At 36.6% G+C, this 15,936-nt stretch overlaps 1 protein-coding gene across 6 annotated transcripts in view; it reads right to left on the bottom strand.

Moving 5' to 3' along the window:
- The window catches only part of C1H2orf42 (chromosome 1 C2orf42 homolog), a 28,835-nt gene extending 14,529 nt beyond the window's left edge, over positions 1–14,306 (bottom strand). For 2 of the 6 annotated variants that reach the window (XM_017648882.3, XM_017648887.3), the window contains exons 1-5: positions 14,198–14,306; positions 5,959–6,240; positions 4,592–5,426; positions 3,764–3,874; positions 1,919–2,023 (exon numbers count right to left, since the gene is read on the bottom strand). In XM_017648882.3, the coding sequence (XP_017504371.2) occupies positions 1,919–2,023; positions 3,764–3,874; positions 4,592–5,414 (1,039 nt within the window). In that variant the 5' untranslated portion in view covers positions 5,415–5,426; positions 5,959–6,240; positions 14,198–14,306. Of the gene's footprint in view, positions 1–1,918; positions 2,024–3,763; positions 3,875–4,591; positions 5,427–5,958; positions 6,241–13,646; positions 14,113–14,197 lie in introns of those variants that run through there. The other 4 variants (XM_017648884.3, XM_017648883.3, XM_036998205.2 and 1 more) reach the window with 4 other exon arrangements.
- Positions 14,307–15,936: the final 1,630 nt, after the last annotated feature.

The raw sequence follows: 15,936 nt of genomic DNA, 5'->3' as shown, positions 1-15,936 counted from the left end.
AGGGAAATGCAAATAACAACTACAATGAGATTATCATCTCACACCAGTTACAAGAGCCACCAGAAATAATAACAAGTGTTGGCGAGGATGGAGAGAAATGAGAACGCTCCTACACTGTTGATGGGAATGTCAACTGGTGCAGCCACGATGGAGGTTCCTCAAAAAACTAAAAATAGAGATACCGTTTGACCCAGTAATTCCACTTCTAGGAATTTACCCAAAGAAAACAAAATCCCTGATTCGAAAAGATATATGCACTCCTATGTTTATCGCCACATTATGGCCAAGATATGGAAGCCATGTAAGTGTCCATCAATAGATGAATGGGTAAAGAAGATGTGTTACATATACGCAATAGAATATTATTCAGCCATAAAAAGAAAGAAGGAACAAAACAGCAATAGACTCATAAATGTAGACTAAGAAATGACAAGTGGTTACCATGGGGGATTAGAATGGGTAGGTGGGGAGGGTGAGGAGGATAAATGGGAACAAAATTTCTCAATCATAATATAAGCTGGATAGTAGTACAGCATGGAGAATATTGTCAGTAATTCTGTAACATCTTTCTATGTTGACAGAAAGTAACCACACTAGATGGGGTGAGGCTTTAATAATATGGGTAACCGCTGAACTACTGTGTTGTATATTTGAAACTAACAGAAAATTGTATATCAACAGTACTTCAACAACAAAAATATCATTAAAAACAGACTATCAGTTGCTATCCACCTCAACTACACACATGTTAAGTATCTGTAGTTTCAGTTTGAGGAGTGGCAATTTATTACCCTGTCCCATTCACTGTGGTATCCTTAATGCCTAAAATAATCCCTGGTACACTGAAGGCACTTGTTAAAGATCTGTTCGATAAATGAATGCATGGGCAAAAAATATAAACAAACAAACAAATAAATAAATAAATGGCCTTACATAATGTCTGATTTCAGAGATCCATAAGGTAGTCGTATTCCTGATGAATATGTCTGTATGCCCACAGACCTAACATTCTATTCTATTTCTCCTCCTTAAATGTCTTTACATGTCTGAAGTACATCCCTTTTATAAAGAGATAATGATGCCTTAACTACTAGTCATCCAAAACTAAAATTCTCATAGGTAAATGCACACAGCGATGATATTGATTAAAGGTTTTCTTTTTTCTTTGTGCCAAAGGAAGTAATGAAAACATTTTAAAAATCTTCTGATAGTTTTGATCTTTTTACTTCCTGACCTTCCAAAAACATTTATTCCTGGAACGTCTAAGTTCTTATTAACTTGTTAAGTAAGATTTTGGTCTTGTATTATTTGCTATTTAGGTATTGGTCTTACTTTCAAAACCAGAGAATAAAGGTAGGGATTATATATGGCTTTTTAATAACCCAGACCTACTAAAGGAGAGTTAAGAAAATGTTGATTCCCAAATTTACAAGCTTAATTATTCTGAGAAGTGATATATATAAATGTATGTTATGCTCAAATTAAGTTACTCTATCTCATAAATTCAGAATGATAGCCATGCTAATGCTTTTAGGAAAGTTTTCAAGCTTCACTAATTTTGGAGAACAGACTATACTTGTCTTTCTCAACAAATATTTATCAATACATAATTGTAAAATACATTTCTTTTTCAACTTTAAATCTCCAAACCAATAATGTGGGTAATAAACAATAAAAGGAAAATATTCTATAAAATATATGCTGCCAAAACATGTCTGTAATTTTTGTTGCATTTGTTATTTAGATTTGAGCGTGATTTGAGGCTAGTGTGAGGACAGACCTCAACCTCAGTGCTTGCTAGTGTTTATCTTAGCAGTCCTTGGGGGACAACATGCAATATGTCTTTTGATTATATTAGTTTGAGCCTCTTTAGGATAATTTTCCACCTCTTAGCCTATTCTGGGGAAGGGAAACTTACCCTGCCTTTTTAATGCAGAAGCAACCACAGGCTTTTTCAGCCCACCTTTCCTTAGATTACTGCTTATTGAGTCTTGAGGCAACAGTGAACTGTTCGTCTGCGCACCTAAACCACAAATCATCATAGTGTTTAATAACATGTCTGCAGAACATAAATCGATGTTCATTTCTAAAGAGTCTGAAACATATAAACAGTCTTTGCTAATCTTTAAGATAGCTTCATTTCAAGAAAGAATTAGCATTAGCTTTTATACATGACATTTTAAGTTTCTTACATTCTTTATAGGAAATTGATGGGGGCAGGGGAGACCAGAAGTGAAAGGAAGGAAAGAAATTTACTCATTGTTCCCTTCTCTCAGACAATCCCTATTAATTTTTCTGATGAACTATCACCCATTTTCTTTTTTGTGAACAGTAAATTTTCCTGATTTTGTAATTTTAAGTTGCCATGAGTATGGCAAGATTACCAGGTTTAGCAACATTTTTTTGAATTTCAAATAAATATTTTTTAACTAAGCACATTCCAAAATTACACAGGAGTTATTCATTATCTAAATAAACACTAAAAAGTTATTCATTGTTTATCTGAAATCCAAGTTTAACTGACTTTCTGTACTTAATTCTGGCTACCCAAGTGATCTGAACATTTTCCAAGTTCTTTATAATCATTTTTAATGGCTGCTTGATATTCTGTCAAGTAGTTTTCATGCTTCATTTAACTATCCCTGTGGTTGGCCCTTACCTAATTTTTTAACATTATAAGTAACCATAAAATGAGCATCTCTGAATAAAATGCTTTTTCTGAACCAAGGATTATTTCCTTAAAAAGGATTATTTATAAGTGGGACTATCCAGTCAAAAAGTAAGAAATTTTAAAAAAAATTTTATTTTCCTAGGAAACCCCAAAAATGTTTACTTCTCTAATAATGTAATGATATAATAACAATCTCTACCCTATATTCCTGCCAGAATTGCCTCTCAAAAACACAGAAATGACCACATCTCATTCTTTCTCCAACTTCTCAGCACCAAAACTACTGTCCATGACCATTTGACCTACTTCCAACAATGCTCCCTATGGGTAGGAACTTAACAAATACTGCAAACTACTTTTACAAATGGTTATAGCAACTTTATTACACTAGCCATGCCAAAGAGCGATAATTTCACCTTTCCCTATGGTGTAATGATTTAAAAAATCTTTGCTAAGTTGGTAACAAAAACTATCTAGTTTTAATTTTGCATTTGTAAAATGTTTGCATTTCACTGTTTTACTAGTGAGTCTGGAGTTCAGTTCACATGTATAGACCAGGTTATATTTTCTTTTTGTTTAGAGTTGAAGTCCTTTGACACTTATCTACTAGAGCACTTTAGCATTTTCATACTGATTTAAATCCTTAACTTGACACTGCTATACTTGCATTAAAAAGAAAAATATATATAACACGTATGGTGCCACATGGTGAAATGCAGATAACAAACTATACTCCTAACTTAGTGTGGAAAATATAATTAACTATTGTCACAAAAAATTTTTAAATGCTCTTTGGATAAAAACTATATAATACTTCCTAAGGTAGATTAAGGTGTAGACTATCTGAATGTTTAGGGGATGAACAAACATATACAATAATAAAAGTGGAGTTTGGATGGATCTTAAACTTGGCCAGTGGAACCAACTCTTAGCTTGACTTATAGAATTATCAATGGAGGGTAAAATATTTTTCATTAAAAGAAATATAAGAAACATTTCTTATATTTGCTGAGATTCAGTGAAACAGATAAAACACTGTAAAACAATCTCTAAAGATAACACATTAAAAAAACAAACCAAACAGCTGCTTACCAGATACTTCCTCCTTTTTCCTCTTCTTTGGCTTAGAGGCAGTAGACTCACAAGCAGATATTGTTGATTCTGAATGGCAACCTAACTGGGGCACAATAATCTCTTTAAGACCTAAAATATAACAAATTTCTGAATTATTAATACTATCTAAGAGTAAGTATGGGCCTCTGCCTAGGGAAAAATTACATATAATAAAAATCCAACCCCCCAAAACAAATATAGAGTGCCTGCCTGCTTTAAAATAAGTGCCTTCAAAGAACTTCCCCAAGCATGTTTTTGTTCATAGGCCTTAATATGATAAGACTCCAAAGATAAATGTAAATTAGAAACTTAGGAGCTGCTGCCTACTAAACATCATTAAGAACTGAAAATAAAGTGTCTGCAAGATTAAAATATGTTAAAAACAACAGTAACAAAATATTTGATTTAGAAACTTCTGAAAATCTTTTGAGCAAGTGACTAGTTTTCCACATCTTCAAGGTAAGAAATGAGCCAGTCAACCGAAATAAAAGGGATTTTTTTGGTGTGTTACTCATTTTTACTAACATAGGGCATCTGCGGAGGAATAAAAAAAATCCCAGCAAAGCTAGCTTTGCTAGATTTGTCTCACTGAAAATGCCCAAGTCTCTTGATCATTAATTTCAACCAACCAGCCAACCAACCTTTATGCAAGTGTGCTGACTGGGATTAAAAGAAGGAATGCTTTTCATTTGAATTAGCTAGTAACTGCTTCTGAAGATTGCTACGACACCTTCCAAATGCCAGCAGTGGAACTCTTCCATTGCTGTTTTAGAAAAACAGATTAACTGTGTCAACCATACCACCTACCGCTGGAATCAAAATTTAGGAAGTCTGAGAATTCCTGAGCCAATGCCTCATCACTGGCAAAGGCACAGATGCAAGCAAAGAAATGAATGCATCTCTGGGCTGCCTCATCCTTGGAGGCATTCGACTTGTGCGATTTCAGAGTCTGGCAGGAGCAGAAGAAACGACGCTCAGGCAAGCTTTTGGCACTGATTTTCTGCACAAAGGATGTATGCAAGTACCCCAAACTATGCTTCTGGCTTGCCTTGCATTTCACCACCAAAACGTTTTTAGTAATTCTCTGTACAAGTGGACCTGTGGGTTCTGTGGCCAACTGCCAAATGGTTTGCTTGGTTTCTGGGGAGGCCTGCATTGCGTTCAGAACCGAGCTCTTCAGAGTCAGAGGGGTGGCCTCTGCCTGGCAGTTCACTGCCAATTTGATGTGCTGGCACTGGTTTTCCACAACGCCTTGAGTGGCAGCTTTTAGACATGAGGGGACGTAACACCGTCCAGAGCTCAGCTGAGTGATGATTGTCCCATCCACCGTCTGGATTGTCGTCTCTGATACACCTAGCTCCACAAAGCATCTATAATCAGGTCCTCTGTCTCTTTGCCGCACTGAGTAGACCTGCAGATCGGAGCCTGTTACAATTTTGACAGCTTCAATACTAGGCTGCTTCCTTGCACCGCAGCGGAATATGGTTCCACATGTCTTGTTCTTACAGCTCAGTCCCCGGGTTCCATTATATGTGCCACATCGAGGACACTTTCTGATTCCCCTCAATGTGGCCTTCCCCAAATCAGATAAAAAAGCTGGGACTTTAGTCCTCAGAGTGTTTGGTTCCATTTTTCACAGGCCCTAAAAAAGGCAGCAAGCCCATCAGCATGAGAATACATTCACACACACATACTTAAAATCACTTCTGTATATTAAAATCACTTTCTGTACTTAATATCGTAAGTTATCCACCATTTTCAAATTGTATCCTCAAAGCATCAATTTAAACCCTCAAAGAAAATAAAAGTGAAGGAAACTTTGCCTTTCATCTCTCTCTCTCTCTCTCTCTATATATATATGTATTATTTTATTAACGTATCGTTGGTATACACTTATGAAGGTTTCACAAGAAAAACAATGTGGTTATTACATTTACCCCTATTATCAAGTCCCCCCCCATACCCCATTGCAGTCACTGTCCATCTCTCTCAATATTTTTAAAAATCCTAATATAACAACTAGGCATTTCTGTAGGTTCAATCCTGTTCTACACAACAACCTGGATGAGTTAACCTAATCTTTACATGCACAGATGTTTAATTTGAGCAAGGACTCAAGAATGGGAGAGATGAGTTCCTTTCCACCATTCCCCCAAAACCCAGCTCAATCCTACCTGTATCAGCTGCCAGAGCAACTGGAAAACAGAGTAACCTAAATTCTTAAGACCTAAAAGGTGTTTCATTAGTTTGTGATGATCACAGAGGACAGGTGAAGACATAATCATTTGCAGAGTAAATGATACTGTTTAAGCCAAAGTCTTCTTAAGTTTGAACTCTATGGTGTGACAATGAAGACATTCTGCCTCCTCCTGCTTGGCCTGCCAATGGCAAAGCTCCTGCTCAATGTTCCACTGTCAAAGAAGATGCCCATTGCCCTAAGTGGAGCACTTGGCAGTCTGTAAGGAAAACAAGAAAAAACATTAAAGTTATATAAAGACAGGAGGATCCTTTCTTCTCAGAATAGGAATTAAGTCTTTCACAAATACTTAAGAAATATCTTGACAGAAATTGTTATGGAAATGGCTGTTTTGTACTTCTGATTGCCAAAAAGGTAAAATAGTGCTGATGTCATTACACAAGGAGTTGTCCATAACACCTAGAGCCACCGTATAAAACTGTCAAACACTTCTCCTTCCTAAGGGTAACGAATTACATTTTTAAAGTGCTCTATGCTTTTCAAAGCGCTTTCACATTTTTGTTTGAGCCTCACAATAACAGTATCTCATTTGAGCCAAACAACCACTTTTCAGATGAAAATTTTAAAGTTAAGTAACTTGCCGGAGGTAACTCAGCAAAATCAAAAATGCAGTTTTCAATACCCAGCGTCAGCTGAGAAGAGTGAGAATCTCTGCTTTTGAACCCCAGTGAACCTCTGTATACTTACCCACTAGATTCTAGATTCTAGAAACATTTTTACTATTTTTGCTTTATTACATATTTATCTACCCTGTTTTTCATCTATCAATCCCTCTTCTATTTCGATGCATTTTATAAGTAAATTGTAGGAATTAGTTCAACATGCCTACTAGTAACTAAAGTTCAATGTTTTAAAGCTTTTTTAGAAAGGTAATTTGCTTGTGATTTTGAAATAGGCTATTAGCATTGCTTTCCCACCCTGGCCCAAAAGGATAGTCTTGATAAAATATTTTCCCTCCACATCTTCTACAGTCCACTGATTAACAAACTGCGAAGTCCAAACAAGAAAAGTCTAAGAATGTCCACCTTTTCAATTTGCTATGACCTAATCCCCCACCTGTAATATTTGCTGAGTATCCACAATGAATAAAACTTTGTGAAATATGATCTACAGCAGGGTTTCTTAACTTTGCCACTACTGACATTTTGGGCTAGATAATTCCTTAATGGGCGGGGGTCGCTGTCCTGTGCAGTTTAGGATCCTTGGTCTCTATCCACTAGATGCCAGTAGCAGTCTACCCCTCCTCTCCAAACTGTAAAAAAGCTTAAAATGTCTCCAGGTATTGATAAAAGGTTCTCTGGGGGGCAAAATCACCCATTAAAAAACACTCATGGAGACACACTTGCCTTTCCAAGTTAACAAACGTCTTTAGTAGGTATTCTCATTCAGCTAAACACGGGTTCTCAGGAAGGAATGTTGTTCCAAAGGGAAAAGGAGGAGGATTTAGTTTGCCCTTTATGCCAGTTGCCTATGAACAAGTCTTGTAACTTCTGAGTTACAGGTTGTTTTATATTTGCAAAGTGGGGAAAAAAGCATACATATGAAAAAGCTTAGCAAAAAATCAATTTTAAGAGTTATGTTGATGATGATTTAACATGTCATTAAAGTAGAAAAAAGAACAACCTTGCTCACTGAGGAAAGAACTAGTTTGCCGCTATGTGGGGAAGCCGTGAGGTGATGTAGTTTTTGCCTCATCATGGGAATTCCACTCCTTCCTCTTATTTTCCTTTTATTTTTTTATTATGCCCTGTAGAGGGCAATTTATTAGTATCTTTCAAAATTACAAATGCACATCTTTTTTAAACTTTTAATTTTGGAATTATTTCAGATTTATAGAAAAGCTACAAAGATAGTCAGAGTTCCTGTATCCAGCTTCCCCAAAAGTTAACATCTACCATAACCATGGGACATTTGTCAAAACTAACACTTTAACACTGGTAGAATACTATTAACTCTACCACAGACTTGGATTTCACCAGTTTTTCCACTAATGCCCTATTTTTTTAGAATAAACTTTATTTTAGAATAATTTCATATTTTCAGAAAAGAGTCAACTTACAAAATTATAATGTAAAAGTGGAAAAATACAGACCCCTTTTATGCACTACTCCTACCACTACCACTATCTCCACATCCCCCCCAAAATCCCCACTTCTCAAGCATAAATATAGTTACCAGCAGGCTGGCTAATATCCATCAGATTATTTTATGTTTATAAATATATGTATGTATGTACTTTCTTTTTAGAAAAATGGAATTATACACATTGCTCTGAAGTGTGCTCTTTTAAAATTTTATCACAGATTTCTTTTCATGTTAGCACGAATGGCTCTGAACACCATTTCTACTGACTGTACAATAATCTGTTATGTGAATACACTATAGTTTAACCAGCTTGTCCGATGGGTTTTTATTCTAGACAATGCTGCAATGAACATCCGAAATATTTATCTTAGCATACAGATGCAAGTATTTCAGTAGAATAGACTCAGAATATTATTTCTAGTTTTCTTAAAAATTTACTTGGGTACAGAGTACCCAAATCTTATAGTAGTACTTATAGAGTACCCAAATCTTACAGTACCCAATTTTACAGAGTAAGATTTTATTGGGAGAAAAAGGTTCTACTTCTAAAAATGTTTGAAAAGTACATCAGTGATTACATGAGTAAAGGGAAGGGATCCAAATAATTTTAATCAATACACTAGCTTACTAAAATTTCCTAAAATTATACAATATATAAGGAAAATTTAAGGGCAAAAATTATCATTAAATATCTTATTCATCCTGTCTCACTTTGTATACTCAAATTAATTCCAGGTAGTTAAAACATTCCATTACAAAAGACAGAACTGTTAGCATAATAGAATAAATAGTGTGGGGGTTTAAAAATGTATTTTTTAAGAATATCAGAATGAGGATATCCTAAATGTCACTGAATCCATAAAATACTGATTAAATTTTTCCTGACTACATCAGTTCTTCTTTAAAAACTCTTTATTGAGGTATATTTTACATATCATGACATTCACCCGTTTTAAGTATACAACTCAATATTTATTAAATTTATAGATCACTACAATAGTTTTAGAATACTGTCATCACCCCAAAAGATCCTTCTCGCCATTTGCAGTCAGTTACCATTCCTACCCCCATTCACTAATCTGCTTTCTGTCTCTATAGAGTTACCTTTTTTGGACATTTCATATATATGGTATATATGGAATCAAACAGTATGTGGCCTTTTATGTCTGGCTTTTTTCACTCAACATAATGTTTCCAAGGTTCAACCATATTGTAACATGTATCAGTACTTCATTCATTTTTTATTGCTTAATAGTTTTTCATTGTATGGAAATTATATCATTTTGTTTATCCATTTACCAGCTGACAAATATTTGGACTGTTTCCAATTTTTGGCTATTATGAACAGTGATGCTGAGGGCATTAACATGCAAGTCTTTGTATAGACAAACACCTTCATTTCTGTTGGGTGGATACCTAGAACTGGAATTGCTGGGTCATATGGTAAGTTTACACTTAATTTTTAAAGAAACTGCCAAACTGCCTTCCAAAATGGCTGTATCATTTTACATTCCCACCAGCAACATAAGAAGAGTTCCTATTTCTCCACTTCCTGGCCCACACTTACCGTCTTCTAGGTTGTAGCTATTTGATTACAGTGGAGGTAAAATGGTATCGCATTGTGGTTTTAATCTGCATTTCCCTAATGAATAATGGTGGTAAGCAACAATTTGCATGCTTGTTTAATTAGTGTCCCTTTGAAACACAGCTACTTAAATATTTTGTCCATTTAAAAATTAAGACTGATTATATTTGATTACATAAAAATAAAATATTCTGCATGGAAAAAAGTACCATACGCTATATCTAAAGACAAAACAAACTGAGCAACAAAAGCAGTACAAGATGTGTATTCTGAAAACTACAAAACATCATTCAAAGAAATTAAAGACCTAAAAACTGGAAAGAAATCTCAATTTCATGGTCCAGCATTAATACTGTTAAATGGCACTACTCCCCAAACTCATCTGAAGATACAATGTGATCCCCTCCAAAATCCCAGATACCTTTTCCAAAATCCCAGATACCTTTTTTGCAGAAATTGACAAGATTCATATGGAAATGAAAGGCACCAGGAAAAGCCAGAACAATCTTGAGAAACAACAAAGTAGAAGGACTCACACTGTCTGATTTCAAAGCAAATTAAGACAATGTGGACAGAGAAGGACAAGTACTGTATGACCTCCCATGTAAGTAGAACCTAAATAAGCCAAACTCATAGAAACAAAGAATGGAATGCTGGTTGTCAGGCGCTGGTGGGGATGGGGGGAGAAATGGGGAGATGTCAGTCAAAGGGTACCAACTTCGTTATAAGACAAGTAGTTTTGGAGATCTAATGTACAGCTTGGTGACTATGGTTAATAACGCTGTTATATACTTGAAAATTGCTAAGAGTAAATCTTAAATGTGCTCACCACAAAAAAGAAATGGTAATTATGTGACATGATGGGGGTGTTAGCTAATGAATGCTATGGTTATAATCAATTTACAATATGTTAAGTATATAAAACCAACGTGTATACCTTAAACTTCACAATGTTACATGTCAATCATATCTCAATAAAATTGGAGGGGAAAAAAAGACAGTGTGGTACCACTTATGAATAGAAATACAGATCAATGGGATAGAACTGAAAGTCAGAAATAAACCCTCACATTTATGAGCAATTGATTTTTGACAGTGATACCAAGATCATTTATTGGGGAAAGAATAGTTCTGTCAACAAATGGTGCTGAGACTACTAGATATTCACCTGCAAAAGAATGAAGCTGGATCCCTATCTTAACACTGTATTCAAAAAATAATTCAAAATGGATCAAAGACATAAATGTAAAAGCCAAAACTATAAAACTCTTAGAAAATAACACAGGAGTAAATCTTCATGATCTTGGATTAGTTAGTGGTTTCTTAGATATGACACCAAAAGTATAAGTGACAAAAGAAAATAGAAAAATTGGGCTTCACCAAAATTAAAAACATTTGTGCCTCAAAGGATACCATCAAGAAAGTGAAAAGACAACTCCACAGAATGGGAGCAAACATTTATAAGTCATGTATGTGATAAGGGACTTGTGTCCAGAATACATAAAGAACACTTAAAAGTGAACAATAAAAAGACAAATAACCCAATTTAAAAATAGGCAAGGAGAAGAGGGAGCCAAGATGGCGGCGTGAGTAGAGCAGTGGAAATCTCCCAAAACCACATACATTTTTGAAAATACAACAAATACAACTCTTCCTAAAAATAAGCAAGGATTTGAATGGGTATTTCTCCAAAGAAGTTATAGAAACAGCCAAAAGACATATGTTCAACATCATGTCCTTAGGGGAATGGAAATCAGATTCACAATATGTCACTTTATAGGCACTAAAATGACTAAAAAAGAGACGAGTGCTGACATAGATATAGAAAGTTGGAACCCTCATACATTACTGATGGTATTGTAAAATGGTGCAGCCATTTTGGAAAATTGATGGTTCATCAAAATGTTAAACAGAATTACCATATGACTCCACAGAGAATATATGCCCAAGAGAATTGAAAACATAGAAAAATTTGTATAAAGATGTTCATAGTGGTAGGATTCATAAGAGCCAGAAAGTAGAATCAATCCAAATGTCCATGAACTTGATGAATGAATAAACAAATGTGGTGTATCCATACAATGGAATATTATTGGGCCGTAAAGAGAATGAAGATCTGATACGTGCTACAACATGGATGAACAAACATTGAACAGACAACAAAAGGCCACACATTGTCTGATTCCATTTAAATGAAATACCCAGAATTGGCAAATGCACAGAAAGTAGATTAACTGCCAAGGGCTAGGGGTAAAGAGGGAAATGAGAGTGACTGCTAATAAATACAGTTCTTTTTAGGGTAATGAAAGGTTGTACAACTCTATGAAATTATAAGATCACTGAATTATAACACTTTAATAGGTTGAATTTGTTATGTGAATTATATTTCAATAAGGCTGCCATTAAAAAGGGAAAATATTTAGAGTGCAAATGTCAAAGAGCTAATTTCCTAAGAGTTTTTGTAAATCAGAAAAAGAAAAGCACTAGAAAAATGAGCAAAGGGCATGAAAAGACAGCTTATTAAAAAGAAAAAAGAAAAATAGTTTTAAACATCTGAAATTCAACCTTACAGTGAGAAGCAAATTAAAATGACAATACTTTGACAAAGTGACAAAGAAGGTAAATGTTCTCATTGTGTTTGCGAGGATGTGGAGATAAAGACACTGCACCATTTTAAGTGGGAGTATAAACTGCAACATCCTCTTTAAAGGGATTTAAATAAAATAAATGTAAAACTTTTGACTTAGCAATTTCACTTTTAAGATTTCAGAGTTGTATTCTCACATGTACACAATTATGTACAACAGAAAGTCTAAGAGCTGACTAAATAAGTTATGGTGTGACCATACAATATGCTACTATAGAGCAATTAAAAAGAATCAGATCTACATGTATTGATAAGGAAGGAGTATCAAGATATACACATAAGTAACACAATTTATGAGGCCTATATTTGCCGAAGAAAATGAAAACATTTAATTTGAAAAGATATATGCATCTTTATGTTCACTGCAACATTATTTACAATAGCCAAAATATGGAAAAAAGTGTCCACTGATGTATGGATGAAGAAGATGGTATATATATGTATATATACATATACACATATGCACACAATGTAATACTAGTTAGCCATAAAAAGGCAGGAAATCTTGTCATTTGCCACAGCATGCATGAACTTAGAGGGTATTATGCTAAGTGAGACAGATCAGAGAAAGGCAAATACCATATGATTTCACTTATATGTGCAATCTAAAAACAAAACAAGTGAACAAACAAAAAACTTAGAGAGAATAGATTAGTGGTTGCCAGAGGGGAAGGGTTTGGGGCCGCTCAGGAGTGGAGAAAGGGAGGGAATCAAGAGGTACAAACTTCCAGTCATAAAATTAAGTCATGGAGATATAATATGCAGCATTGTGACTACAGTACTATAGTCCATAATTCTGTATTGCATATTTGAAAGTTGCCAAGAGAGTATATCTTAAAAGTTCTCATCACTGGGAAAACAAAATTTTTTGGTCACTTTCCCATTGTATATAAATACCAAATTTTTATACACCTGAAATGAATGTAATGTCAATTTTACCGAAAGAAAGCACTTGTATTTGAAATCTGTATTTAAATCCTGCCTAAAAAAGTCTCTTCTTCCTCAGCAAGTTTACAAAATAGCTTCACGGTGTAAAGAAACTGGTCCTGGAATACTTAACCCATAAACCCTCCCTGGAAGTGATGGGCTTTCAGTCAGGTACTCTTTGGCTGTAGAAACAGTTTGGAGGATGCTGTTTAATGCTTGTGAAGCACAGTAAATGAAGAGAACGAATTATGCCTTGATTGTAAAATAAATTTGCTAAGGTTTACTGAGTATAACTAAGCCCTTCCCATGCATTTACTTATGTACTGTTCACCACGATCCTGTGCAGCAGGTACTATTTTACCCATTTTAGAGATGAAGAAACTGGCTCAGAGAAAGAGAGATTTTGATGTCTCACAGCCAGCCACCCGATGATCTAACGCTGCATTTGGCACCTGCTGGATTCCTTGTCAAACCACAAGGGAGAGGAAGGGGCAGGCCTATAAGGCAGAACTCTCGACTCCTGGTCCAGGGTGCTTCCATCAGTACTGCGCTGCCTCGGAATAGCGGAGAAAAGGCGCCGGGTTCAGGCCGTCAAGTGTCTGGGAACCAGGCCCGCGGAAGGCGAAACTCGCATTCGGCTTCCGGGACCCATCTGCCTCCGACGCACCACCTACGGACCTGCTTCCCAGCATCCTCCCCGCGCGGCCGCTCAGTTCCGGTCCTGAGTAGGCCCAAACCCGAAGCATCAACTGGCCTGCACCCTGCAACTTGGACACGCTCTCCGCCACGGTTCCCGACCTAACACTTCCGTCCCACCGCCATCCCGCCTTCTGGGAACACGGCCCCCTTATCTGCCCTGCGCCCCCACCCTCCCACCACAGCCCAGGGCCCCAAGCTGTTGACCGCCCTCACCTCCTGTCTCTTCGCCTGCCGCGGCCTTTTACAAACTCGGCCAAACTGTTCGCTGTAACGACAGTCGTTATTGGTCGGAGCCGCCCACGTGCGGCGAGTGCCCGCTCACCTCATCTAGCACTGTTTGATGGGAGTTGTAGTTTCCTCTTCATGCAGGCGGCTGACGTTCGCCGCAGAGTCCCGGGGTGGAGTTTGCTCTTGTCCTAGGGGCTATAAGGGTCAGGTAACGCCCTGGGCTGTAGTGCTGGCCGACCCAGCCGATAGGGCAGGCACCGATGTGGCTTTAGCGCTGGGCATGTCTGTTTAAGGCCTAAGAGAGCCGTTTTTCTGAGCAGAGTTCCATTGGTCATTGATGCAAAAACCTCACGACTTAGCGTTTTGTCAGGGGGGACTTGTCCCCCAGATCTTCGCTGTTTCTGTCACTTCTGTGTTCATATCAAGTTATCCTTTTTTTCCTTAACTACACTGACATACCGAACGTTTTCTCTTATATAATGAGTTGAACTCGGCTTCCTGTATGCCCTAGTTCTGGTCGTTGTAATCACACAGAATAAATCTAAAAAGAATTTGTTCACGATTAAAGCTAGCTCCTGAGGACAGTGTGTGTTAAAAAACTCTGGGATGAGATTTCCTGCGCCTTTGGTCCTTGTCAAGCTTGTGGTGACACTGTGGGCAGGTTGCTGGAGAACCTTAGTCTTCTCAACTATATTAATTAGAAAAATAGTCCTTTCCAAGACTAAAATTCATTACGTTGTTTCTTAAACTGGAGGTAGGGAAGAAGAATACACTTTTTCCAGGAGATTTTTTCAATTTTGTCTATTTTGATTGTAAATTTTAAAAATGATTATCAGTGTATCCTGATCATCTGGATGATCACCTGGTAATAATACTATGGGGTTTCAATGCCAGGTTGTGTTTATGATTGTGCTGGTGCCAAGAGATTATCTAAAGCAGTTCTCAACTGGAAGAGCTGCTAGTGTGATCTAGTGAGCAGAAGCCATGGATATTGTTAAAAATCGTGAAATGCACAGGATAGCCCTCACCACAAAGAACTATCAGGCCCAAAATGTCAGCAGTGCCAAAGCTGAAGGTCCCTTTTGTATAGAGAGTGTTTTAAGTTTTTTCCAATGGAATTGCCCACATGCCTCCTAAGAGATGTGAGGTTTCCAGTTGAGACACATTATATGTTCCAGTCAGGAAGGAAGCTACCAAGCAACACCATTCTAAAAGAGGGTTCTTTCTTCCAAGTCAAAGCACTCAGGGTTCTTCCATTCCTTCTTCAAAAACGGGCCTTTGAAGAAGCATTGCCATCACAGAAATCCTTTCTGAGTCCTCTTTTCATAAATAGAATTCTCAGAATTGCATAATATTCTCGTTATGGTTTGACACAGTAAGACTTCTTTTCCTATTCTTTGAACATCGTAACTTCAACCTTGCGATCGATTTTTGCTGCGATGCCTGAGTCAAGCTATTCTTCACAGTGGGCCTCCCTGGTATCACTATATATTGTGATAGTATAATTACAAGGAAAGGAAAACATTAGAGAAGTGGTATTTTGAAAGTTCCAACTATGTGGCAAACCAGGATATGAGAAATAATAATATTGACTACTTATTAAGTTCTTAGCTATGTTGCATGCTCTTTGCTAAATGTTTCTGTCTTTATTTCATTTAAGCCTCCTAATAACCAGAATTTCTTTGAAACAAAAAAAGACAGCATATCATGTTTTCTGGCCATAA

The sequence above is a fragment of the Manis javanica genome, chromosome 1 (assembly GCF_040802235.1).
Source record: "Manis javanica isolate MJ-LG chromosome 1, MJ_LKY, whole genome shotgun sequence".
In the NCBI taxonomy this organism is placed as follows: Eukaryota; Metazoa; Chordata; class Mammalia; order Pholidota; family Manidae; genus Manis; species Manis javanica.
Note: the sequence above shows the minus strand (reverse complement) of the source record. Positions and strands in the feature narration are given on the sequence as shown.